Source organism: Ascaphus truei, chromosome 2 (assembly GCF_040206685.1).
Source record: "Ascaphus truei isolate aAscTru1 chromosome 2, aAscTru1.hap1, whole genome shotgun sequence".
NCBI lineage: Eukaryota > Metazoa > Chordata > Amphibia > Anura > Ascaphidae > Ascaphus > Ascaphus truei.
In genome coordinates this window covers 479,946,003-479,973,634 of record NC_134484.1, presented here as the reverse complement: position 1 = coordinate 479,973,634, position 27,632 = coordinate 479,946,003, and the positions used below count along the sequence as shown (strand labels likewise).

Genomic DNA, 27,632 nt, shown 5'->3' with positions numbered 1-27,632 from the left:
AGCTGACTCAGAGTAAAGCTTAAATATGTTTCATCTTCTTCATTTCTGATCTGCAGCTGCCGGTACTCCTTCCGGGCATTGTCCAGCTCCAGCTGCAGCCGGACCTTATCACGGGCTGTGTGGTCCAATAATTTGCAGGCATCGGCCATTTTGACCTCATAGCGCTGTGTCAGGCCAGCCACTTGACAGACGGAAACCTTCTCTCTCTCCTCCTTTTTGGCAAGCTGTGTCTTGAGCTCAGCGATCTGCGCCTGCAGCGCTGTGAGCTGCTGAGATGTGTGTTCAGCTGCTAGCTTTAGCTCTTCCTCCAGCGAGGCTCTGGTTATGCTCAGTGTGGCCTTCAGCTCCTCATGCTGTTCTTTGGGGACACATTGGGTACTCAAATAATCTTGCATCATACTTATTTTGTAGGCAGTCTGGAAACTTTCTTCCTGCAGAACTCGCTGCTTTTCTTCAGCATTTACCCATTTCTCTTTGGTGTCCTGCAGATGTGTACGCAGTTCTCGCAGCTGACTCTGCAGCATATTTTCTGCTTGTGTGCGCCGCTCCAGGGAGACACGTTCTTCTTGCAGCACTCTCTCTGCATTCTGCAGTGCTGTCTGCACGTCTAACTTTTCCTGGGCCAACTGTTTCTTCTCCTCTCCTAATTCATGGAGCTTCTTATCTCCTTCACTGACTTGGACATAGAGATTCTTGCACTCCTGGGTTACCATTTCAAAACTGCTATTTAACCCTTCGAAGATCTCTCTCAAAGAACGTAGTTCTGTGTTGAAGTGGCAATTCTTCTCCTCAGAGGCTTCCAGTTTTGCGCCAACTTGAGCCATGAAACTCTGGTACTGCGCATTATCAGCATAGGCCTTCTCCAGCTTACTTGACAGGATTACCCTGTCCCTCTCCAACTGCTCTCTTTCTTTCTCCTGGAGAACACACTTAGCAATTGCTGAAGATAGACAGCTTTGTAGTGCAGTCTTGGCCTCTTGCTCCTTATCTAAACGTTCATAAAGACAATCAATCGCTTTCTGTGTGGCTTGAAGCGTCTGAGAAGGGGCATCTTTCTTTTCTTCCACTATTCTTGGGATACGTCTGTGAGTTGCCTTAAGCTGCAGCATATCTCTTTCATCAAATGCAGACTCTGAGGTTAAATTTTCAGTCTTAATTTCTTCTGCAACTTCCACAGTAATGCCTCCCTTCTTTTTCTTCTTCTTCCTTGCTTTGAGAAGTTCTGAAGAATCAGTGGTACTGTGTTCACATTTACTGCTCAAGACTGTTTGAGTGGGAGCCATAATTAAACCACACTTCCCAAGAAACCAGTAAAGAGGAAATGTGTTTTTAAAGCAGAAGCATTAGAATGAACAATAGGAATATTAGACACAGAGAGACACAAGATAGGAGAGCTGACCCTTTGAGACTTTAACATCAGTCACAGAGATTATAAATGCAAGGAAAAAACATAGACAGAGAAACCTGCAGTTATATCTGAATCTTTTAGGCATAAGGCGTAGGGATATCATACAGACAGAGAAAACCTGCAGTTACATCTAAATCTTTATGCATCAGGCGTAGGGATATCATATAGACAAAGAAAACCTGCAGTTACATCTAAATCTTTATGCATCAGGCGTAGGGATATCATATAGACAAAGAAAACCTGCAGTTGAATCTGAAACTTTTGATATCAGGCATAGAAATATCATAGACAGCAGGAAACGAATCCAGAGAAAACTTGTAGTTAGATCTGAAACTTTTGACATAGGAATATCAGACAGAGAACCCTGCAGTCAAATCTGAAACCTTTGATATCAGGCGTAGGGATATCATAAGTTGCAGAGAAACAAACTTTAGGGGAACTTGCAGGTAAACATGAAACCTTAGAACCAATCATATGAAAAACTATAGATGCAAGAAAATCAAAGCATGTAGCAACAAAATAATGGGAGCACTTTTGTCTTTTGAAATAAAGACCCTGTGAACAGCAGTAAATCAAGGTAACCGTCTTAAATAGAAATGTGAGTCTGAAAATCTGCAGTGGCCCACCCACAATGCAGAGACAACTCCTGTCCAGGTAATGAAAGTCTGAAAATGGCAAAAACAGGTACTGCAGGGAGGGTTTTTTTTTTTTTTTTTTGTAAAAGGGAATTCTTCTCAGGTAGAAAGTGGCACAAAAAACCCTGCAGAAACCTTTGCAAAAATAAACATCTCAAAGAAAGCTGCAATAGTCGGTAGCAACAGTTCTAGTCTCAGAAAAAATGTTTTTTCGTTATGAACGCAATAATTCTTGCAGAACACTTAGCAGCAACAAAAAAAACCTTTCAAAATCCCAACTTGGATTTCCAAAAAAGAAACGAAAGTACTTATCTTCAACCATGCGGATGTGGTCTGCTGCAGCAGGCAGGAAAGGGTGCAGGCAGAAGAAGAATCTGTTCCAGCGAGATCCAGAAGTGGCCTTTGCTTTCTGTCACGGGAGACTCCTGTGGCGGGTAGGATCTCGGTGGCCGGAACAGCACGAGCGTAGTAGGGGTCACAAGCAGAGGTCCAAGGCAGGCGGCAGGCAGCGAAGTCAGGTACAAGCAGGGGTCCGAGGCAGGCGGCAGGCAGCGAAGTTAGGTATAAGCAGAGGTCGGCAACGAGGAGACTGGAACAGGACAGGCGGGGCAGGACAGGGACTAAGAACAGGGAGCAGGGACTGAGACCGGGGAGCAGGAATAACCAGGGACAAGCCAGATTACTAGCAAGGACCTTTACTGTGAGCAGACTACAATACAGGTACAGGTACAGGAAACAGGTCAGGATCAAAGACAGGCATGAGCATACTGTAGGAGTCTGACTAGCAAGCAAAGGCAAAAGCAACAGACAGGAAGCAAGCTATAAAGGACAGAGACAGGAGCAACAAGAAGACAGACAGACAGAGGAACCCAGAGCCAACAGAAGACAACAGCACACCCAGTGGACAAGGAAGCTATGGCTAGGCAGGAGGTCTAGGCAATCCTGACAATATGGGGAGCTAGAACTCCGATACATTTTTTATAATACAGGTTGGAGAACCCATCCGGGCCTGGGGCTTTTGACGCTTTTAGGTTTTTTACTACCGCTTCTAATTCCTCCCTTGTAAAGTCGCTTTGTAGTGCCTCTCGCTCTAATCTGGTCAATTGTGGCAAGGCCGCATCCGCCAGGAATTTCTGTAGGTTACTACTTGTCCTAGCATTGTGAACCACCTTCTCCCCATTATATAGCTGTGCGTAAAATTTCGCAAACTTCCCTACTATAACTTTGGGGTTTGAGGAACTCTGGCCTCCTGCTGTTATGATAGACTGAATACTGTATTAAAGTTTGGTTTCCGATTACGGAGTCTGGTGGCTAGCATAGTGTCCGGTTTATTAGCTTTCTCATAGAACTTCCTCTGTGTCCAACTCATGTCTTTCTCAGCCCTGGAGGTAAGGAGGAGGTTTAGTTCAATCCTAACATCCTTCAACTCCTTCAGAGTATCCTCTCTACCTGTCCGGTTATGTAGTATAGAGAGCTCGTGTAACCTTTGATATAGCTGAGTTAATTTGGCTTCCTTTTTCTTTTTCCTATTTGCAGCTATACCGATTAGTACCCCTCGTATCGTGGCCTTATGAGCCTCCCATAACAGAGACTGGGAATCCACATTGCCACTGTTTATCCGAAAGTAGTCCGAAATTTCGGATTTGACTTTTTTCTGTATATCCGGAATTTTAATTATCGATTCGTTTAGCTTCCAGTTTGCTCCTGGCCTGACATACCCAATTTGACTGCATCTTAGCTCTATCGATGCATGGTCCGACCATGTAATATCATGTATGCTTGTGTCGGAGATTTGTGGGACCATTCTGCCCGATACAAAGAAGTGGTCAATCCTACTGTAGCTGTCATGGGGATGGGAATAGAAGGAGTAGCTGCGGTCTCCTTGGTGCTGCTCTCTCCATATATCCACTAGGCCAATTTGTTTTAGTCCCTTCAGTAATGGGGTATTTCCCTCCCTCCTAATGGTTTTCTGGGATGTGGTGCGATCTACGCTGGGGTTCATGACTGTATTGAAGTCTCCTCCCAGGACTATATGTCCCTCGGCCCACTGCTGTAGCTTCTGGAAGAATGAGTTCAAGAAGTCTGGTTGTCCTTCGCTAGGCGCGTATATACATGCCAGCGTTATTCTGGCCTGCTTGAGGAGCCCGACCAGCACAATGTACCTTCCCTTAGGATCTCTTTTGATCTTTTCAACCTGGAAGGGGGTGTTATTATGTATCAATATAGCTACTCCTTTCTTTTTTTCCGCACCTGATGCTAGAAAGAACTTTCGGTAGTGTGAGTCTAGGAATTTTGGGCTGTTTCGTGAGCTGAAGTGAGTTTCCTGGAGGAAGACCACATCTGCCCTTCTCCTTTTAAACTCTGCGAAAGCGACCCTCCGCTTATGTGGACTATTGAGCCCTTTGGCGTTTTGTGAGATAAAGATTACCGCCATTTTATGGTGTGGTGTGTGTGTGTGGTGGTAGTTTATAAGCAAACTTGCTCTTACCCAGATCCCTGGGTTCTTGCTGAACTTGAGATTCGTAATGCTGGCACCTGTAGAGCGGTTTCATTCTTTCGCCGGTTGGGGCTGGGGTGAAGAAGGGATAAAACATGAGGGAAGAATACACATATACAACACACATAAAATCAACAAGAACCGTATTGGTCCTGATAGACCTCGGGTTCGTTGCCCGGTAGAGATCTTTTATCTCTGGACCCCCCTCCCCCCTGGTCCACCTCCATGGCAACGGAAACCGGCCACGGACCACCGGGTCTTTGCCAGGTAGGTAGGTCATGCCCCACCTCCTGGTGTTGACGCACATACCTGCAGGCAGGGTGGTGGCTACTCCCCCCCCTCCGCCGGCAGTTATGCTTAGCCAAAACCTGACCACTGACCTCTAAACTACATAGAATTTTAGCCATATTTAACCATGGTTTAAACCATAACTACCCTTATCTCTCCTCTCTATCTCCCAAATCACTCCCTACTCTATTTCCATAAACCCTAAACTAGTTGTGCCCATCATTCAACAACCCCCTCTTCTCTCAATATCAATCCCCTCATGCTCTTGGTCACAGCCGGCTCACCCACTCACTCCTCCACAGGGAATTATGCCTTCCTGACAGCATAATGATGCTGACTAATTATTTATTATTTCTTCCCTCTGTGCCCCTTAGCACCCCTACACGTCTCAGCTCCCCTAGGTGCTCTCTTTACTCCTTAATCCCTCCCACGCCCCCCACACCCCCCCTCCACCTCCGTGGACCTCCCCCTCCAGACGACCAGGCATCCACCCCCTGCACCACTAGCAGAGTTCCAGTCCCCATCGCTCTGCTTTCTCCAGTGTCTCTCCCCGGCGGCGGAACTCGCGCGCCTCCGCCAGGGAAGACCGTATCACTTCCGGGCTGTCGCCTCCCTTTAAGCATCACGCTGACATCCGCTGGATCCTCCGCTGGCGTCCCTCCTGCTGCTCTCGCGAGATCTGACACTTCTACGTCACTGGACTGGGCGAGGCGGGCTCAGTCGGAGGCGGATCCTCACGGAGAGAAGGCTGGTCTGAAGGAAGCTCCCTGTGCGGGTCTCGCTATCGGAGCATTCCCTCCCGCCGAAAACCTCGCCGCCATGAAAGTCTTCGCGCCTCGTCTCCTCCTTCCATCCCGGGTAAGTAGAAAGACGCCATTTTAGAGCCCGAATAGCGGTGCTATCTCCATAGGGTCCACGACTGTAGTTAAGCTTGGAAACTAAGCACTGATAGTGTCTCCCATTAGGGTGGTTGTTTGGCAGTTCCGAAGGGTATTAACTTTCTTTATTAACGCAACAGGGGCAACAGCTCTTCACAGTCCTTGTTCCAACCGTTGTTTAGGGACTTTTTCCGCCCCCCCTTCTTTGTCCAGTCTCCTTTCCTTCGGGGGAGAAGATCCCTGCCGTCTTGGTGGGGAGTCCGCCTTATGCCCTTGTTGGTCCCCCTTTGGAACATTGTCCGGAATCCCCCGCACCCCCAGTTTTTTCAGGAAGGCTGCCCCCTCCGAGGGGTGTTTGAGCACGTGTGGTCTGCCATTTTTGATGGCCACGAGGGCGAATGGGAATGCCCATCTATACCGGACCTCATTGTCTCTTAATGCCCTTGTGACATGGGCTACAGCTCTCCGCCGGGCCAGAGTGAGGGGAGACAGGTCTTGGAATACCGTGAGGGTGATACCTTCAAAGGTGATATGGGGGGGTGGCTCGGGCAATCCTACCCACCTCCTCCTTTATGGAGAAGTAGTGGAGCCGGAGGATCACATCTCTAGGGGGATTTGAGGGCAATGGTCTGGAACGTAGGGCCCTATGGCACCTATCCATCCTTAAATCGGATTCCGGTTTGTCCGGCAGGATAGAGGCCATCCAGCGGGACAGCAGGGCCTCCGGGTCCAAAATCTCCTCTGGGATCCCCCGGACTCTTAAATTGTTCCGCCTGTCCCTATTTTCCCCATCTTCTTGTCGGGCCTCCAGGTCCATCACTCTCTGCTCCAAGGCCTGCATCCGAGAGTTAGTTTCTTTGTGGATATTTGAGCTGACATCCATTCGCTCCTCCAGCTCATTAGTCCTTGTCCCAATCTGCATGAGATCGTGTCGGAGCCCCTCCACCTCCCCCCTGAAAAAGGATTTCAAATCTACTAGCAGCCTGGGTATTTCTTTTTTAATAACTTTGGACTGCTCCGCCGCTGCCCTTGAGCCCTCTGCGTCTTGGGCTGAATCGGAGTCAGAGACCGCTGACAGCTCCGCAGCCCCAGCCTTGCTTTGTCCGGTGAAGTAGGCCCTGACATCCGACTTGCGGCGGGTCTTTTGTCTCGTCGCTGCCATTCTTTTGGGCTTATGTGCCGATCCAGGTAGAGTTTAGGTGTCCTTAGCGCTATTGCAAATATTTTCAAAGTCAGTTTTGATATCGATTAATAGCTATATTCTGCCGGCGGTTGGTGGAGCTGTGTAATTACACTACCATCTCCGACCAGCCGCGCATGCGTCCAATATGGACTTTTAAAGAAAAAATAAGAATACTTGTACATCACACCCATAAATCTGTATGGGACGCAGTCTTCTTTGAAGACTTTTTTCGGACTCTACGCACCGTTGCGAGGGGCGGCGTAATACTCGCAGGGGACATCAACATGGTCATGCAACCAAATCTAGACAGATCAGTTAATACGGGCGTAGTACATAAAAAAGTGGGGACCTCTTTACGCAACGGCCTCAAAGACAACCAACTGACTGACCTATGGAGAGAACTACACCCGACTGATAGGGACTATACGTTCTATTCCCATCCACATGGCTCCTACAGCAGAATCGATTACTTTTTCGTCTCTTGCCAACTGGTTCCTCTGGTCTCCCGAGCTGGGATCCATGATATTTCATGGTCTGACCATGCACCGATAGAGCTAAGGTGCGAGCACATCCGAACAGGCAGATTAGGAGCGAACTGGAAGCTCAACGAATCAATCCTAAAAATCCCTGAGATTTATGAGACAATAAAGGAAGAAATGGTTCAATTCTTCCACACAAACACAGGCTCTGTAGATTCCCAGTTTGTATTATGGGAGGCTCACAAAGCGACGCTGAGGGGCATACTAATTAGCACCACAGCTAGGAGAAAACGGGAAAGGGACTCTAAAATTATGAAGCTTCAATCGAGATTACATTCCCTTACATCACTCCATAAGGGTAACCCAGACCCGCAAACCCTACAAGAATTGAAAGATACCAAAATTGAATTAAACATGTTGTTGACCTCCAGGGCAGATAACGCGCTGAGTTTGTCTAAGAGGAAATTTTACGAAAAAGCGAACAGGCCGGATACTATGCTGGCTCGAGCGTTAAGAGACAGACAAGTGAAGTTTAATATCCAAGCTATACGCTTAAAATCAGGCACCCCCACGGCCAATCCTAAGAAAATAGTAGAAGAATTTGGTTTGTTCTATGAAACATTATATAATGGAGAGAAAGTGGCACACAATGCTAAAACGAGCGAGAAGCTGAGATATTTCTTAGCCAGCTCAAAACTAGGGAGATTGACAGAGGCAGAGAGAGAGGCCATGGGCGCTGATTTCTCTATAGAGGAGGTGTCACAAGCCATTAAGGAACTCAAACCCTCAAAAGCCCCAGGGCCAGATGGCTTCTCGGGGCTATACTATAAGAAATTTGCCAAAGTACTAGACCCTAGGTTGCTCCACGTGTTCAATGCAATATTAGCAGGAGCCCCCATCCCCAGAGAGATGTTACAGGCGTCTATATCATTAATCCATAAACCAGGTAAAGATCCGCTGGACTGCAAAAGTTATAGGCCCATATCCCTAATCAATACCGATATTAAAATATACGCTAAACTATTCGCCAATAGATTGTCTAATCCTACCCAGACTTATACACCCAGATCAGGTCGGATTCATCAAAGGCAGACAGGCAGCGGACAATACCCGGCGATTTATTGATCTGGTAGAATTGGCTAATAAAAATAACACACAAAGTATGCTGTTAAGTCTGGATGCAGAAAAAGCTTTTGATAGGATAGACTGGCCTTACCTGGAGGAGACGCTTGCGGCATTTGGCTTTGGGGATCAGGTGAGTAGAGCGATTCTCTCGCTGTACTCAGGACCTACTGCCAGGGTAATACATCAGGGCTTTCTATCTCTCCCCTTTCAAATTAAGAGTGGCACGAGACAGGGGTGCCCATTATCCCCTCTTCTGTTCGCTCTGTGTATAGAACCACTGGCGGCGCAAATTAGAGGCAATCCGGACATCTCAGGGCAGCAGTCCACAGAAGGAGGGGGAGCTCCGGCACGAGCGCCGGTGCTACAACTTCAACCACACTGGTCACATCAGACCAGATTGCCCGCAACCCCTGCGTTCCAGCGGACCCCATCAGGGGCAACGCACCCAGCTGCGAAGCCGGTAGCCTGCGTGCGGGTGGCTTCCACCAAGGCGACCAGACCGGTCATGGAAACAACTCCCAGCGAGACGTTCCATGCCACACGTGTCCCGGTTTCATCGGTGCCTACAGCCAGGAGCGGAGGACATCCCAGCGCGGACCTGCATCAGACGGACGGCCGGAGCAGACATCTCACCCCGGTCACAGTCGGTGACCAGCAAGCAATCGGCTTGCTGGATTCAGGAGCTGCACTGACCCTGGTCCGACCTGATATGGTCCGGCCAGAGGAATTGCTCCCAGGCCCTGGGATGCAGATCACTGTGGCCTACGGAGAGCCACGTTTCTTGCAAGTGGACAGAATGTTTTTGGATTGGGGGAGGGCCAGGGTGAGCGGGAGGTGGGGGAACCGATCAGGGGTCGCAGTTCATGAGTGAACTGCTACATTGTCTCTGGGATGCATGCGGTGTACAGCACCGGCGCACTACCCCTTACCATCCCCAGACAAACGGATTATGTGAGAGGTTCAACGGTACCCTGAAACAAATGCTTTGGACCTATATAGAGGCGGAGGGTAAAGACTGGGAGATTCATTCACAGCACTTGCTGTTTGCCTACCAAGAGGTACCGCAGGAATCTACAGGCTTCTCCCTCTTCGAGCTACTATATGGCCACAGGGTACGTGGACCTCTGGACCTATTCCGTGAGGGATGGGAAGGGGAGGCAACTGCTACTGATGCTTCAGTGATCCAGTATGTAGTAGATCTCCGAGACCGGTTAGAGATGCTCATGGGGGTGACCCAGGACCACCTCAGGGCCGCTCAGACCAAGCAAAAGCAATGGTATGACCGGAATGCCCGTAGCAGAGAATTCATCCCAGGACAGCAAGTGCTTGTTCTCAAACCCACTCGGGAGAACAAGTTAATGGCGGCCTGGTCGGGACCGTTCCTGGTTATCCGAAAGGGGAATGAGTACAACTATGTTGTACAGGTAGAGCCTGAGAGGCACAAGACATATCAAATTAATATGTTGAAAGAGTACAGCGCACCGAGTATGGGAGCAGTGATGGCCATTTGCAGCCCACTGCTGGAGGATCCGGCGAGCAATGCTCTGCCTGATCTTTTAGGGGAGGCTAGGTAGGGAAACACTGTGGAGCAGGTGGAGATATGGGCACAGTTGAGTGCTTGGCAGAGGGGAGAAGCCAGGGACATGCTAGCTAAGTTTAGCGCCCTCTTCACTGACATGCCAGGGACCACACATCTCACAAAACACCCAGTGCACACAGGGGACCTGCAGCCTCTGCATAAGCATGCTTATAGAGTGTCAGCAGAGGTCAAGACCAGTATGGAGAGGGAGATAGAGGAGATGCTGACCCTAGGGGTAATTACTCCGTCCCAGAGCCCTTGGGCAAGCCCGGTAGTCCTAGTCCCTAAGAAGGACAAGACCACCCGGTTTTGTGTGGACTACCGCTTGCTCAATGCTGGGACGGTGTCAGATGCCTACCCCATGCCCCGCATGGATGAGTTACTGGATGAACTCGCGGGGGCAAAGTATCTGACCACCATGGATTTGAGCAAAGGCTATTGGCAAATCCCACTGACCCTGGAGGCTAGGGAGAAGTCAGCATTCATCACTCCAAGTGGCCTCTGAGTTTTTAGTGATGCCATTTGGAATGAAGAATGCCCCGGCTACCTTCCAACGCCTGGTCAATAGGTTACTGGAAGGGATGCAGAGCTATGCCAGCGCTTTCTTAGATGACATTGCTGTCTTTAGTCGTTCCTGGGAATCCCACTTAGGACATGTAGCTGCGGTGCTGGATAGGATCAGGGAGGCTGGGCTTACCTTGAAACCCACTAAGTGTATGGTAGGGATGGCAGAGGTCCTGTACTTAGGGCACAGAGTGGGTGGAGGGCACCTCAAACTAGAGCCAGCCAAGGTAGAAGCCATAGTTCAGTGGCCTGTCCTAAGAAACAGGTCATGGCATTTTTGGGCACCGCAGGGTACTATAGGAAATTTGTCCCACAGTATAGCGCCGTGGCCAAACCCCTGACTGATCTGACTAAGAAGCAACTGCCTGTGCTTATTACCTGGACTCCTGCCTGTGAAACTGCTTTCCAGGCACTGAAAATTGTGCTTGCTGGGGCCCCCATATTGGCTGCCCCGGACTATACCAAACATTTTCTTATACAGACTGATGCCTCGGACTATGGCATTGGAGCAGTGTTGACCCAGGTGGGGGACTACGGCAGAGAGCACCCTGTGGTGTACCTCAGCCAAAAACTACTCCCCAGAGAGGTGGCCTATGCCACTATTGAGAAGGAGTGCTTGGCCATTGTGTGGGCACTGAAAAAGCTCCAGCCCTATGTGTATGGAAGGGCTTTCACGTTCATCACAGACCACAACCCCCTAAGTTGGCTGCATAGGGCATCAGGGGAGAATGCCAAGTTGCTGAGATGGAGTTTAGCTTTGCAAGAGTTTGAATTTACCATGCAGCACAAAAAGGGTAGTGAAAACAGCAATGCTGATGGACTTTCACGTCAGGACTATCCCCTGAGACTGAGTTCCTTAATGGTTCCCGCAGTGCCCCACTCCCCGTTAGGGCCAGTGGGCCACAGGTCACCCATTAAGAAGGGGAGGTGTGGAGGGAGAGAGGGTTTGGCCCAGTATTAAAGGGGCTGCATCCCATATGGCCACCCCCTGACCTCACCAGGGAGACAAGGGGTTAACTGGACTGCGGTCCAGGGATGTGGTTTGCACCTTGTTATATCATGAAAATGTATGTTCCCCTGTTCCTATGTTTTATTATCATGTCAGTGTCTGCACCACACACACACTGGGATCCATCCGGGAGGGCAAGGGTTAATAGTTGTATAGTGATTATAGGCCTTTGTTTAATTTTCCCGCCTTTTCAGGCACTATTTTGCAGAGTCCCATAGGCCGCCATTGAAGCTCCATTGTTTTCAATGGCGGATCTAGCTGTTTTGGACCTGTTTCCCTTGAAGACCAGCAGGAGGCGTCCGAGAGGAGGAGCGGCGGTTTCCCATTGTAAGTCAATGGGCTCATTGACTTCAATGGAGATTCATCGATGGCGCTTTCCAGGAACGAGTTGGCAGCCGTCCAACTGCAAAGCGGACACAATGTCTGAAAAAGAGCTTTGATCACAGATTAGTCAAGTTCAACGTCAAGTGGCGTGGGAATCTTAGGTTCTAGGGCACCCAGAAATAATATTCTTTTTGCCCCTAGTTCCTAGTCCTCCCCTCACTCGACCACCACCAGGTCCCAGAATCCAGGACCCCCGGAACGGGTTGTGCTGGTACAGCGGGTCGCGCCAATTGTTCCAATGGCGGCGGCAGAAGCAGCACAAGAAAACAACTAAGTCAGAAACGCTACAAATCATAAGCCCATATCTCCGGTTCTGGAGGGTTCAGAGGGCCAGGGTTTGGGGTACCTGTAGTCACTGCTCCGGCATGGCTGCAGAACCATCCTTGACCCTCTCTGACCAACCCGACGGAGTATGGACCACCTTAAAGGTTCGGGAGTTTTCCCCATAGACTTCAATGGCCGCCGGTTCCCATTGACCGGCTGTGGCGGAGAAACCCCATAGGCTTCAACGGCGGCGATGCCTCGTTGAAAGTCTATGGCGGCGGATTCCCATAGCCACCAATGGCGGCGGTTTACCATTGAAAGTCTATGGCGGCGGAGCCCATTGTTTTCAATGGGGATTTAGTGAAAAACCGTGATTTAATTTACAGCGGAGAATTTTGTATTAAAATAGGAAACGGTTTAAGTAGTATTTGTGTATCTCTGGTTCTGAAGGTCGCAGCGAGCTGAAACTTGTACCATATGGTGTCCCAGTTCCGGCATTGAGAACTGGGCAGTTTGGACCCGCTGGACCCAACAGAACCAGATATTTTAATATGTTTAGGTTTCACCTTTAATATTGTATTCCAAGGCGGGGATAAAAACCCGCGAAGATTCCTTTACACAAAGGGAAGCAGATGGTCAGAGGGGCGACCCAATGTCTAGAGACTAAGTACTGTTCAAAAGGTTTTGCCACCCTCACTGTTTACCTGAGGGCGGAGAAACGTCAAACTGGAGTGGTTTGTGAGTGTCACATCTTACACTTACAAACAAAGGAGATCCTGCCAGATACTCTATTTGGCAGACTGGCCGGCGTCCCTGATGTAAATGTGGGGCTACAGAAATGAGAGCCTCAGGGTCCCAGTGCGCATGGGCTAACTAGCTGGGGGGCATGGGTTAAACTGTGTTCCCACATTAAAGATTGAATACAGATAATTGTTATCCAATAGCCTGCCATCAATGTTAAGAATAGGGTTACAAAGATATATAAACTGTGGTCAACCCTATGTCCATTGTCTTCAAATACCATTTTGATTGTTACCTGATTGCTGGAGAATTGCTATCTGATACTTCTCATCCCCCAACCCCAAGTAAGTGTTACCTTCTTGCCTGTTACTGTACTATATTGCTGTATTCACCTATTTAAGGAATAAATATACTTTATTATATCTAAGCCTCGTTCAGTTCAACCCCGTTATTTGGTGTATTATTATAGCCTGTCACAAAGTTACCGTCACACGGACCCACAGAGCTTACAATCTAAATGGAATAAAGGGAGATTTACAGAATACAATAAGTGCAAGTGCAATATAAAACATTTTCAGGAAAGGCGAAAGTGCATCAGAAGTGCAAGAACTACCCAGACTCCCAAACTAAGCAAATAATTAATTGAAGAGATGAGATTTCAGGCATTACTTGAAGATTGGTAGGGATGTGAATTGGTGAAGGCTGAAGGTGAGGGAATTGCACAGCAAGAAGACAGGTTTAAGGCTTAGTACCCGGTGGTGACGGCGGCGCATGGGCGCCAAACACCCCAGCCCTCCTATGAGGCAGGCCCTAGTGGCTGTGTGTGTGGGTGCGCAAAGCGCTGTTCCGCGTACGCTGGCAGGGAAAACACAAATGTCTTCCCATGCCGCAGTCACGTGGCATCATGCAGCCAATGGCAGGGCAGATATGCCCCTTCATGGCCGCGCCCCCCGTTATGGCCCCGCTTTCTGCTCTCCCCTACAGACCGTCGATCGTGACTGTAGTCTCTGCACGCACCGCCATGCGTGCGTGCAGCAGGGAAGACTGGGGCCGTAGCCTTAGATGTGGGAGTTCTGAAGAGACAAATTGAGCAGAAAGGAGACGGCCCTCAGCAGAGCTAGAAGGGGAATAGAAAGAGATAAAAGCTGAGATGTAAGAGAGGATAGAAGAATATAGAGAGAACGAGAATCTGCTAAGTAATGCAGTGTGTGATGGGGAGTAACTGAAAGGATCTCATGAGAAGAGTGAGAGAGACAGATCAAAAAAGGGAGTGAGAGAATTCTAGTAACGGCATTTGGAATAGTTTGTAGAGTGGCGTTGGGAGAAGGGAAGGCCAGAGAGGAGAAAGTTTCCATAGTTGGGAGATGAGGGTATGCAGGAGCGTTTTAGGAGAGGGCAGATTGTGGAAATGTTGCAGAGGGAAAATCTGCCAGATTTATCAACAGCCTAAATGTGAGAGAAGAAAAGAGAGGAGTCATATATTACACTAAGGCCGCGTGCTTGGGAAATTATATGAATAGTATTTTTGACTGATAAAATATGACAAAATCGAGCAGTTTAGTTTATGTGGGTCTTATGGCAGAAGATTACATGGGCAGTGTAGTCACTGCATCACTTAGATTGTAAGCTCTCCAGGGCAGGGATTTCCGTTCCTATTGTCTGATTGTGTTTGTTGCACTTATTGTATTATAATTCCCTGTACTGTATTGTTTCTGCTGTAAAGCGCTGAGTACACTGTCGGCATTATATAAAGACATACATGGGCATCTACAGTATCTTTACACTATAGGTTGCTGTCTGGTTTAGTTGATATTAACGCACTAATATGATAAACCAGGAGTTCCTTAACTTTACTTCTCATGGACATTTTCATTGTTAATTATTTGGAGAATGTACATGTATCCTTAAATAACGCATAGAGTAATAAATACAAGATCTCTCTATCATTTCACTGTGAGAGCTGCTACAAATAAATTTCAGGTCTTCGGGAACCACCACCAAAGTCATTAGGGGCCACTGGATGTCCATGTGCCACAATTTTGAAACCCTGGGTGAAGAGAATACTTTGTTAATTAAGTATTGGTGAAATATATTTTCAGTGTTTTGGATTTGTAATTTGCTTTCAGTATTTTGATTTACAGATTAAAAACATTTACTCTGTCTTTTTTGTTTACTTCCGTTAGAGATCGGCCTGAATGAGGAACAGAACTTAAGCTCTGATACATCCAGAAGCTGTCTGACTCCTCACAGCCCAGAAATGCCAAAAAATAATGATTCCTGTCACATTTTGGACACATACAAGGAACCAGTGTCACATGATGGTGAATTTATAGACCTTGTACAGCACACAGCGGAGATGGACCCTAAATATGGGTCCAGCAAAAGGTATGAGAGAGATTTAAGAAGAAGAAGAAGCCGTGGTGCTCAGCCTTTTCTCTGTTGTCAGTGTGGCAAAAGCTTCTCACTGGACAGGGACCTGCTCACACACCTTTGTGTCCCCGCTAGAGAGCAAACCTTTACATATACAGATGGTGGGAGCGGTTTCTCACTGCAGGGGAAACTTCTTCCACACCAGATGATTCAGACAGCAGTGACTCCTTTTACTTGTACAGTGTGTGGGAAACAGTTAAGTAATGAGAGCACCCTCCTCAATCACCAGATGATTCATACAGGGGAGAAACCATTCACATGTACAGAGTGTGGGAAACAATTCAGTATTAAGAGAAACCTCCTCAGACACCAGTGGGTTCATACAGGGGAGAAACCATTTACTTGTACAGTGTGTGGGAAACAATTCAGTAGTAAGAGAAACCTCCTCAGACACCAGATGACTCATACAGGAGAGAAACCATTCACATGTGCAGAGTGTAGTAAAAGCTTTTCTCAGAAGACAGATCTCCGCAACCATGAGCGGATTCATACAGGGGAGAAACCATTCACATGTACAGAGTGTGGGAAACAATTCAGTATTAAGAATGACTTCCTCAGACACCATATGACTCATACAGGGGAGAAACCATTCACATGTACTGAGTGTAGTAAAAGCTTTGCAACAAAGAAGGAGCTCCGCAGCCATGAGAGGATTCATACAGGGGAGAAACCATTCACATGTTCAGAGTGTTGTAAAAGCTTTTCTAAGAAGCAGAGCCTCCTCCTACATGAGTGGATTCATACAGGGAATAAACCATTCACATGTACAGAGTGCGGGAAACAATTCAGGAGTAAGAGCAACCTCCTTATGCACCAGAGGACTCACACAAGGGTGAAACCATTCACATGTTCAGAGTGTGGGAAACAGTTTAGTAGTAAGACAAACCTCATCAGACACCAGATGACTCATACAGGGGAGAAACCATTCACATGTACAGAGTGTGGGAAAAAATGCAGTATTAAGAGCAACCTTCTCAAGCACCAGAGAATTCATACAGAAGATAAATCATTCATATGTACAGAGTGTGGGAAACAATTTCAATTTAAAGGTACTCTCCTCAGACACCAGATGATTCATACAGGAGAGAAGCAATTCACATGTACAGAGTGTGGGAAACAATTCAGTACTAAGGGCCACCTCCTCAGACACCAGCTGACTCATACAGGGGAGAAACCATTCACATGTGCAGAGTGTAATAAAAGCTTTTCTACAAATGCGGAGCTCCTCATCCATGAGCGGATTCATACAGGGGAGAAACCATTCACATGTACTGAGTGTGGGAAACAATTCAGCGGTAAGAACAACCTTTTCAGACACCAGAGGACTCATACAGGGGAGAAACCATTCACATGTGCAGTGTGTAGTAAAAGCTTTCCTCGGAAGAAGGTTCTCCTCGAACATGAACGAATTCATACAGGGGAGAAACCCTTCACATGTACAGAGTGTGGGAAACAATTCAGTATTAAGAACAATCTCCTCAGACACCAGAGGATTCATACAGGAGAGAAACCATTCACATGTACAGAGTGTGGGAAACAATTCAGTACTAAGGGCCACCTCCTCAGACACCAGCTGACTCATACAGGGGAGAAACCATTCACATGTGCAGAGTGTAGTAAAAGCTTTTCTCAGAAGGCAGATCTCCGCATCCATGAGCGGATTCATACAGGGGAGAAACCATTCACATGTACAGAGTGTAGTAAAAGCTTTGCAACAAAGAAGGAGCTCCGCAGCCATGAGCGGATTCATACAGGGGAGAAACCATTCACATGTTCAGAGTGTGAGAAACAATTCAGTACTAAGAGCCACCTCATCAGACACCAGCTGACTCATACAGGGAAGAAACCATTTCCATGTACATAGTGTGGGGAAAGCTCCTTACACACGAGAATTCATACATGAGATAAAACATTTGATTGTTCAGAGTTGGATTGGTCAATATACTGGTAGCATAGTAATACTTCAGTAATAAGAATGGACAGTGTCAAAGCGTAGAAATAAAATCAATGAGTCAAGGGTTCAAAAAGTAACAACATGAGTTTATCTGTACCAAGGCACAATTGAGAGAAAAAAATTCCAACAAGGAACTCAGGCCTCTGAAAACATATTGCTTGATATCACATTTTTATACATTTCAAAATGAGTAATACACCATTTTAGGGGGCTGGTGTAGAGATAAAAAATATATGATGACATACAAAAATACATATTGGTTGATACATAAATATGCTTTACATTGCTATATTCTTATCCTATATACCATATATGTGGGCCGCCCTTAACCTTGTGACATAAGGGAATTATTGTGTCCAGCCCTGTGTGTACTGTATCTGTCAGATAACAGATCCTAAGGTCAGCAGAATTATCTAAGGCAGGAAAAACCTCTTACAAATGCTATTTCAATTTATTACATGACTCGTAGGAATTACACAAGGGTGGGTTACATCCAGAAGCGATACTCTGCAGAATCAAACATTCACAGTTCATTCACGAATGAAACAAATTGGCATACATACAAGCAAACACTCAAAATGGCGGTTAGGCCAAAATGGAGGTGATGATAGCCACACACATTATCTCAATCTTCACAGTCCTCTCTTTTTATTCTTGAAAACATAGTCTTTTAAGGATAATTCAGATAATACTCAGAAGCGTTGCACTGGCATGGAGGGCCCAAGTTTGCATGGCTATGATAGTTCTGGAAACTCACAGAGCTGCTGGCTTATCATATCAGCCAGGTTGGTCTTTCTGCCATCATCTTCATCTGTATTCCATTGAGGAGGACTGACTTTTCCTTCTGAGATTGCATCTTCCATAGTGTCGTCTGTGATCAGTGGCATGGCCTGGGTAGAGGGTGTTACACACCTTTGCAGTATGAATTTACTGCACATGACACAGTCATACAAGACAATCAGAACTGCAAACACACAGACAAATCCATTCATCAGTTTCGCTTCTAAGAAACCAACCAACTTGGTAATTCCTAACAAAACCCACTTCTCATCTCCGCCTTTCCTTAATGTCTCCTGTATCTCTGCGATTTTCTCTACCTCATGCTCAATCTTACCACCTTGATCACTAAATAACATAACATTGCTCTTTAACTAGGGCACATACGCTAAAATATAGTCCAGAGCCATTCTATTCTGTAGGGCCATTAATCTAATCTGTACCTGTTCTTGATTAAGTAAATTAATGGATGTAGTTGTATGTTTGAGGACATCATCCAGTACATCTGTAAGTACATTGATCCTGTCATATAGTAACCCAACTCCTACATTAGGAAATAAGCTAGCCCAAAATTGTTCTTTCCATAGACTACTTTTTAACCCCTGTGCGTTGGAAGTGGCTCTGCTATTCCTGATCCTGCCAGTGGGTAATTCTTTAGTCATTGTAAAGGCAGGCACAATTGTACCTAGATAGCAAGACCCCGTCCAACCACATGGTAATACTCTGTAGGCCCATTTTCCACAAAGCCAATACACTCCCCTAGGTAAACTACAATTTGTGCAAGCCCCTTTTACTATCTTAATTAAAACTGAAAAATTAAGGCCACATCCTCCCTGTAAATTTTTAGTTCCAGGCTGTAAATACATTTTTACACAAGTTTCATTAGTTGGTGGAGGTACCTGGCCCATAAATTGATTTGTTGTTCCCAGTGCAAAATCCACCTACAGGAACCTAATTTACCAGTGGAATTCGGTTTAAAAGTTTAAAAAAAAGTTCTTTGTAAACAAATTCAAATTAACATTTCATTTTTTAAATTCGGCATTAGTGTAAGGTATCCCTACTCAAGGGGTTAAATGTAATTCTCTCTTTCGTCATTGGGGGCCACTAGGGTATGGCAGGGATTCATTGTATATATTCCCTTGTGACCCATTAACCTGTGTAGCATTGTGCGAGATTGTATGATTGTCTGCAAAATGATGTGACCACAAAACAATAAACATTACAAATATTTCAAAACGGATCATCCCTTATCATCATCTGGATGGTGTAGGCTGATCTTGCCTAGCGAGGCATACATCTTAAAAACACACTCTAACGCATAAAAAATAATAATATTGAGTCCAAAAAAAAGCAAATTGTTTGTTTAAGACCGGGCCTTGCCTGAAGTTTTAATTCCTCGGTGGTTAAATGTTCTAGGATTATTGTGCCTAGATACACTAACTGTTGGTCAAAAAAGCTGGCTTGATGATTCTTTGTCTTTGTTAACTGTTTACGGTGGTGCCGGCACTTTTTTCTTGCGATGATGCTGCTTTGTATTCTCCTTGGTAGACTGTATAAGCTGCACCTAAGTTTGGAGAGACTTAAACATTTCATTAATAAAAGCACAAGGAGAGCGCTTTTAGCCACTATAATTTAGTATCAGCACAAATTTTTTTGTTTTTCACCACTGTCTTGGCATCCGCATATAAAATAAACACAAAAACACCTTGCTCACCAACTACAAAAGAAAGAAATCAACGGTGCATAGGGAAATTTCGTAAGAGAACACTGATAAGTGACAAGAGGTTGTCACTAAAAGTATCTAAAGCTTGCACTCATTGTAAACAGTAAAATATACATAAAGTACCAGTTAAATAACTAATACCACTAATATCAAATTTATTACAGACCAAATGGGAAATATCCACATAAACTTAACTATAACACAACTAAAACGTATACAACTTTTTTACAAGCTAACAACTGACGAAATGCATAAAATGACAACTAATAAACCATAAATAAAAGAGTCCCCATGTGAACGAAACGGACAGTATACGGTAAACAAAAATGCTAATATGAACACGAGTGTAAAGCCCTATTAGAACATGAGGGGCCAGTGTCCATAATATACTAACGTTGCTAATTAGCTTCACCACAAAACACTGCGTAGTAGCAGCTTATCACATTAATACTTAGTTCCCAAACAGGCTCAAAATAAAGCTATCCAATAGTTATGCTGGAAAATGTAAAGAGAAGGGGTATATCCCTCTCTACATGAATATTCGTGAAATAACATGTTGCTATGTGTAGCAATGAGTAGACAGCACCAAAACACAACACAATATGAATGGAGTCATATCGGCAAGAAATTTTCAAGGATAAATAACAAAACACACAAGGTAATGTTGCAATGAACAAAATAGGCAGAGTCCGCATATAGACATGTGTGTTATGGAAAATCATATAAATTATCCTCTCTTTTGTTCATATGCAAATCCTATGCCATGTGAACAATATACGACATAAAGAATGATGGTATTTAAAACATCAGCAGCTTGAGATTTAAATATATATATATCATGAATTTGACAATAGCTACTGCTTAAAAAATAAAATCTGGATAGCCTACAGTTGCATTCTTTAAAATGAGAGGCTATAGATCAGGGTTCAAATTAAGACAATCGTTTATATCGTCCACTTTGTGAAGTACTGAGTATACTTTTGATAGTATTCAAATACGGAAATACATATTAAATATTATTGTATTGTTAATGAAACAATTAGAACAAATAGAATTTAAAAAAAAACATCTCCTAATTAGAACAAATAGAATTGAAATGTGTTTACTGGTTTCTGCGTAGAGGTAATTTGGATACCGCATGTGGGAATTATAACCCCTTCTTGTAATAATTCCTACATAATAGGGGCTATGCCATCTAAAGCATTTCTGCTGAGTGGGTATTGGCCAATTCTGGGGAGGGCAGCGTTGGGAAATAATTTAACCCGTACCGGTGCAGCAGACCAGACGTACCCAGTACTGTTATTGGGAGACGCCCATAAACTATGAGGTATTTATCCTAAAATAGATACAAAAAACAGAAAGCACGATAAATAAGCATAATTTCACACTTCTCTGATACAGAGCAAAATGAACTTTACAAAAAATAAGATTAAAAAAAACCAAAACAGACCTGTTTGATCCTGCAATTTTAGTCCAAAAATAAATAAATTACAATATCATTCTCTTTCCCCATACTATAACTAAGCTGCTTTTAAACATTTTTTTTCCTGCTTCTAGTTAACTTTTCATGCCTGGAACATGGTCTTTGTACATTCCTTAAGCTGGAGGAGGGGGGCCAGCCCACTTGGCTGCTTTTAACCTTCCCTCTTTTAAATGACTGCTGTTCAAAAATCAAACGAGCAGTGTATTTTTAAGAAAACAAACAGTTAGTTTCCTATTATAAGTTTGAACAGAGAAACCTTGATAACTAAAAATCAAAAACAAAACCATCTCTGCAACCCTTCCTATAAAACAAAAATCTTATTGTTTTATTTACTATTAATTCCTTATCTTTCTTACACACACCCACACACACGTTCTCTGAGTTTATCTTCCATCAACATTCATTCTCCTTTCTACGGGCAATTAACAAAACTCCAACATGATCTTAATCTCGTGGGCCAGAGTAAAACTTAATAAAGCTTCCTTACTCCATAAAATCAGACTCTTTCTTTTTGTTTAAATAAAAAATAAACATTTACTTTTTAAAACTTTGCATTCTAGATATACCTTGCTTTTAGTCCTGACTCCTCTAAATCAGCACATAAAATTTAAATTTAAAACTTCATTTAAATATTGTAACACAGTATCTCCTACGCCCAGGAACAAAAATGTGCTACAGTAAAAAATACAAATTCATACTTGAGTCTGGGTGTAAAGAATTCTTTTTGCAACTGCCAAATTTTCATTCTCTTTTAAAATATTACACTAACAGACTTTAACACACAATACTTCCTAGGTTTATTTTAAATGCTACTGTCATGCCTTGTAAATGGCAGCAGGCTTAATACAATTTGAGAAAAGGTTTAAACTTAAATGACCCTTTTACAAGAGATTATTTGTTATTTTTATGATTAGTACAAGTGACAATGTGAAGCGCTATGTACACTAATGGCGCTATATGAATAAGACATTCATACATACATACAATAACTATCAGAGTGACACACAAACACTTCACTCCATGACGTATATTATTATGCCATCAAACTAGTTTCTATGAGCTTTCTAAGATAAAAACAAAAAACATTTAAAGAGGATGTCCCCTTTTTCTTCTGTAACGGTCATATCACCCCACCCAATCGCATATACCGCGTGCGTGGAGGGAACATGCAATGTTACCAAGGGGGTGCGTGGTGCAATACCTGTTGGCTCACAGAAGGCTGAGCATCCGCTAAGGGAACCTGGGGCAATGTATTACAATACTAATGATGCAGCGCCTCCACCTGCGATGGCTCCCACCAGAGGGGAAGTAGTTCCTCGCAGGACAATACACAATGACCACACAGACAGCTCTGTATAACTATTAACTTTACTACATGCAGCAACTTATCACATTACATCTCAACACATGCGCCACGGCGGACGCTAACCACTCTAGGCGTCACGGCGGACGCTACCACCTCTAGGCGTCACGGCGGACGCTACCACCTCTAGGCGTCACGGCGGACGCTACCACCTCTAGGCGTCACGGCGGACGCTAACCTCCCGCAGAGTGACCCCACCCTGTGTCCAGTAACCCCCACCCAAATGTCTTGCACTCCCAAAATCATATACCAATGTTTGCATATGTATGTGTGACTGCGCAGCCACTATGTCTGGTGATAGGCCTGGTTGGTGCACGTGAGTTGCAGGTTACCTGCCCGGGCTCCAGCCACGGGTACCGCGATATCACCGGAGTTCCGCCCGATCCGACGTTGTCCTCCACACCGCGTTGGGTGAATTCCAGCGCGGATAATATCACCTTAGTCCCAGGGTCTTTGATAGTGTTCTGAGCCCAGAACCCACCTCGCAGGGCCGCACGGCTTTAGCACTGTGTCCCTGACTAGGCTACCAATAAATGGGTCAGTGTCCCTATCTAGGGCCTGTCCCTATACTCCACAAGCTATTAAGTGGCTCAGGACCTAACTGGGGGCCTGGGGGCTGCTGGCCTAATGCAGAGGGTCACTGACCCCTGCATCCACCTCTTACCCCTAGCTGGTCCGGATCCTGACTGCCTGTGTCACTGCAAAACCCCGCGAAAAGTATCTCTTCTTTCCCGGGCAAATCCCTCAGCCCTATTGGCTCCCTGGCGTCAGGTGTCTCTGCCCCTATGCACCCTGGGGGCTGGCCGTCTATCCTCGCGCATGCGCGAGCTATCAGGGGCCTCCCGCGCTAGCTGGCATCCTGCGCATGCGCGAGCTAACTGTCATGGCGGCGCCCTGCTCCGCTAGCCGCCGGGCCGGTGGCAACGCGATCGCGGCCTTAGCGACGGCCCGATCGCGTCCCCGGCAACCGGCCTGCTCGCCGCTCGCGTCCCCGGCAACCGCCCGACCCGCTTCCCTAGCAACCGGCCGCACAGCAACACCGCGCGCTCGCAACGGTGAAGGAGGTGGCGAGTGCGCGAGGGGGGGGACAAGGGAGGGGGCGAGTGCGCGAGGGGGACCTGGCTACACTTCCATGCAGTATTAATGCATTCATTCCTAAAAAACTACTTTATATACTTAAATTCAAGCCATGTCTTCCTAGGTTAATAATTAACTTCCATGCCTCACAGACATGCAACTCCTGTGCCTCACAAACATGCAACTCCTTTTCAGCGAAAAAGGGTGAGAAAAGGGGGAAGAGGAAAAAGGGGGTTGAGGAAAGGGAGATGAGGAAAAGGGGATTAGAAAAAGGGGGTTAGAAAAAGGTGGGTCCACTAATCCTGCAGTTATTTTTAAAACAGAGCCTGATATGTTTCACTTTCCTTCTTATTTTATATATTCTGCGTCACTAAATATCCATTTTTTTAAAACATTTTATTGCCATAAAGTCCACACATAATTTCAAGGGACGTACCCTTCGCCGGCGACTGCTGAGAACGTAGGTTTCCCCATAATTCTCCTGTATTACACTGATCAACATTAGCTGACCATGTACCGTACACAGATCAACGTTAGCTGACCATGTACCAATATTACACCGATCAACGTTAGCTGACCGTGTACCAATAAGGTGCCCCAACCCTTGGTATAATATAAGTAGAATATAGAGTTAAGGACCAGTGGCCTTAAAAAATAGTTACCTGCTGTTCCTTAACAATAGTTCTCTCCCCAAGTTCTAGGAGACTTAACACCTTATTAATTATTACACCTTCTGCGCCCTGAATTGGCCTGCCATTTGGCATAAGGTGTAACCTGAATTTATGGCAATAATATGAAACAACAACAACAATACCTGATCAGTATAATATTGATAAACTCACGTGATACAGGGTGTCCTGTCACTCGGGTAGGTTGCCCATAAAGAACAAACTGTCTACAGATTACTCAAACAATTAATCTAACGGCTTTTTTTGTTAAAAAGGATAAAGCCATACCTTATTCCAAGTGTGCACGTTTGAGTAATGTAGGCAGCTGCTCCGTCTGGGTCTCCTGTTCCTGAGATGTTGGGTCCCTATTCAAGGGCCGCCATCTGTCAAAGCGTAGAAATAAAATCAATGAGTCAAGGGTTCAAAAAGTAACAACATGAGTTTATCTGTACCAAGGCACAATTGAGAGAAAAGAATTCCAACAAGGAACTCAGGCCTCTGAAAACATAGTGCTTGATATCACATTTTTATACATTTCAAAATGAGTAATACACCCCTTAAGGGGGCTGGCTTAGAGATAAAAAAATATATGATGACATACAAAAATACATATTGGTTGATACATAAATATGCCTTACATTGCTATATTCTTTTCCTATATACCATATATGTGGGCCGCCCTTAACTTTGTGACATAAGGGAGTTATTGTGTCCAGCCCTGTTTGTACTGTATCTGTCAGATAACAGATCCTAAGGTCATCAGAATTATCTAAGGCAGGAAAAACCTCTTACGAATGCTATTTCAATTTATTACATGACTCGTAGGAATTACAAAAGGGTGGGTTACATCAAGAAGCGATACTCTGCAGAATCAAACATTCACAGTTCATTCACGAATGAAACAAATTGGCATACATACAAGCAAACACTCAAAATGGCGGTTAGGCCAAAATGGAGGTGATGATAGCCACACACATTATCTCAATCTTCACAGCAGTAACGCAACACTTACCATTACTTCTTACCATGGCATTCCTATCAGCAGCTGCAGAGTGGGAGGGTGTCAGAGAGAGGACAGAGTGTGGGTCGAGTGGAATGGGAGCAGGTCCGAGTGCCCCATGACTCACATGCTGCAGCTATAAGGAATCCTCCAGCTGGTAATCTCACCCCTCCCTATTAACCACTTCTCTGCCATGCTTCTTAACCCTTCCATCATGACTCAATCACTTCCTCTCCTCCCCCACATTTCTGTCAGCTCTCACTCATGCCCATTAACCCACGCCTCGCCATGGCCTATTAATGTGTACAGGAGAAGTGGGGTGGTGTATTTGTAAATGATGAAGAAAAGGGGCCTTAGTGTGGGTGTAGTTTGTTTATTATAAATTAAATTCTTAAAATTAAAATATTCTGAAATGTATTTGCTTTTTTTTTTTTTTTTACATTTTATTAACAATGAAATGCATTTGTATAAGAAATATGTTTCACAATAAATGACCTTGAAATTTTTGATGTCTTGCTTTTTTGTTTTCTATTGGGTGCTAATATATTGCTTAATATTGTGATCATAATGATAAATTACTGAATACTGTTATGGTGGGAAGTATTTTTGTTATTGCCCAACCCAGGGGTGCGCAAACTATTGGTCCCCTGTGCTCACGCCTCCCTTACCTTGTTTTGCGGTGTCAAATGACGCTGCAGAGTCTTGTGACATCATATCGTTACCCCGCGTTGTCAATCTTGTGCCCCCCAGTTTGCGCACTCCTGCCCTAGCCCTAGTTCAGGATGTTGGAAACAATTTAGTACAAAGTGTGACCTCCTGTTACACCCAAATATTTACATAGGAGAAACCATTTGCTTGTTCACTGTGGGAAAAAATACAGTGTTAAGGGTCACCTCTTCAGAAACCAACAAACTCATGCAGGGAGAGGCCTTTCACATGGGCAGAGTATAGGAAAAACGTTTCTTGGATGAATTACCTCACACGCCACATGATTCACACAGGGGAAATAATTTGCTTGTTCAGAGTGTGGTAAACCATTTTATGCAAAGTGGGGCCTCTTGTTACACCAGCAGATTTACACAAGGGAGCAACTTTTTAATTGTGCAGAATTTGGGAAACATTTCAGCACTGAGAGGCACCTCAACACACACCAGACAGTTCATAAAAGGGGATTACATCGTAATCAATTCCGTAATAGGAGGACAGTCCTCAGACACCAGAGCATTTACACAGGGGAGAAACCTTTCCCATGTGCAGAGTGTATAAAATGTTTCTCAGTAAGAAAACCTTGTCACCCAAGTGTTTACACAGGGAAGAAGCATCTTGTGTGTACAGACTAGAAAGATAATATTTGTAGCCATATTTGTCCTTTGCCCTATGTAAAAAAAGAACAATTACTTGACATTGGAGCCTGCGAGGAAGCTCCCCTTCCCTCCCCCAACCCACATATATAAATAAACACACAAAGGTCTGGAGGTACAAAGGCTAAATTTAGACAGATACTTTATCCTCACCTACAGTATTTTGATCCAGAGGAAGGCAAACAAAAACCCCAGTGATATAACCTCCCATGATATCTCATAAGGGGGGAAATTAATTCCTTCCTAACTCCAAGAATTGGCAATCGGATTACTCCCTGGATCAACCTCCTTCCCGTGTATACTTATTTCTGAAAAGAAAGACAATACAACATATACAGTACAATATATTATACGATTGTCATGGTATTACACAAACAAAGGGGCGGGCGGGAACTTCTTTTCAGGGAGCAGACTGCCTTCCTTCCCCTGCGCTCCTTTGAATCCCCTTAGCTCCGCCCCCCTGTGACACTGGGGAAGGGGAGGGGAAACAGCATTCAATCCAGCCAAGCTGGAGGGGAAAGGGGAAGCAGCACGAGTACCGGCACCAAAGGTGTGGGAGAGGGGGAGGGAAGAGAGGGGAGCCTAGCCCCTGCGGTCAGATGCCCCATCGCCGAGGGGATCCAGGCTGCTTGACCTTGGAGCCTGTGAAGAAGCTCCCCTTCCCTCCCCCAACCAACATATAAATAAATAAATACACAACAAAGGTCTGGAGGTTCGAAGGCCACGGCTTTGTTTACACAAATAAACCTTGGTAAGTGCCAA

General features: G+C 45.3%; 1 protein-coding gene across 1 annotated transcript in view; it reads left to right on the top strand.

The window, feature by feature from the left end:
- Positions 1-26,015, top strand: part of LOC142488399 (uncharacterized) — an 87,558-nt gene extending 61,543 nt beyond the window's left edge. Inside the window, exon 4 of the mRNA XM_075588881.1 lies at positions 15,218-26,015. Coding sequence (XP_075444996.1) covers positions 15,292-17,328 — 2,037 coding nt within the window. The 5' untranslated portion in view covers positions 15,218-15,291 and the 3' untranslated portion in view covers positions 17,329-26,015. The remainder of the gene's footprint in view (positions 1-15,217) is intronic.
- The last annotated feature ends 1,617 nt before the right edge of the window (positions 26,016-27,632 follow it).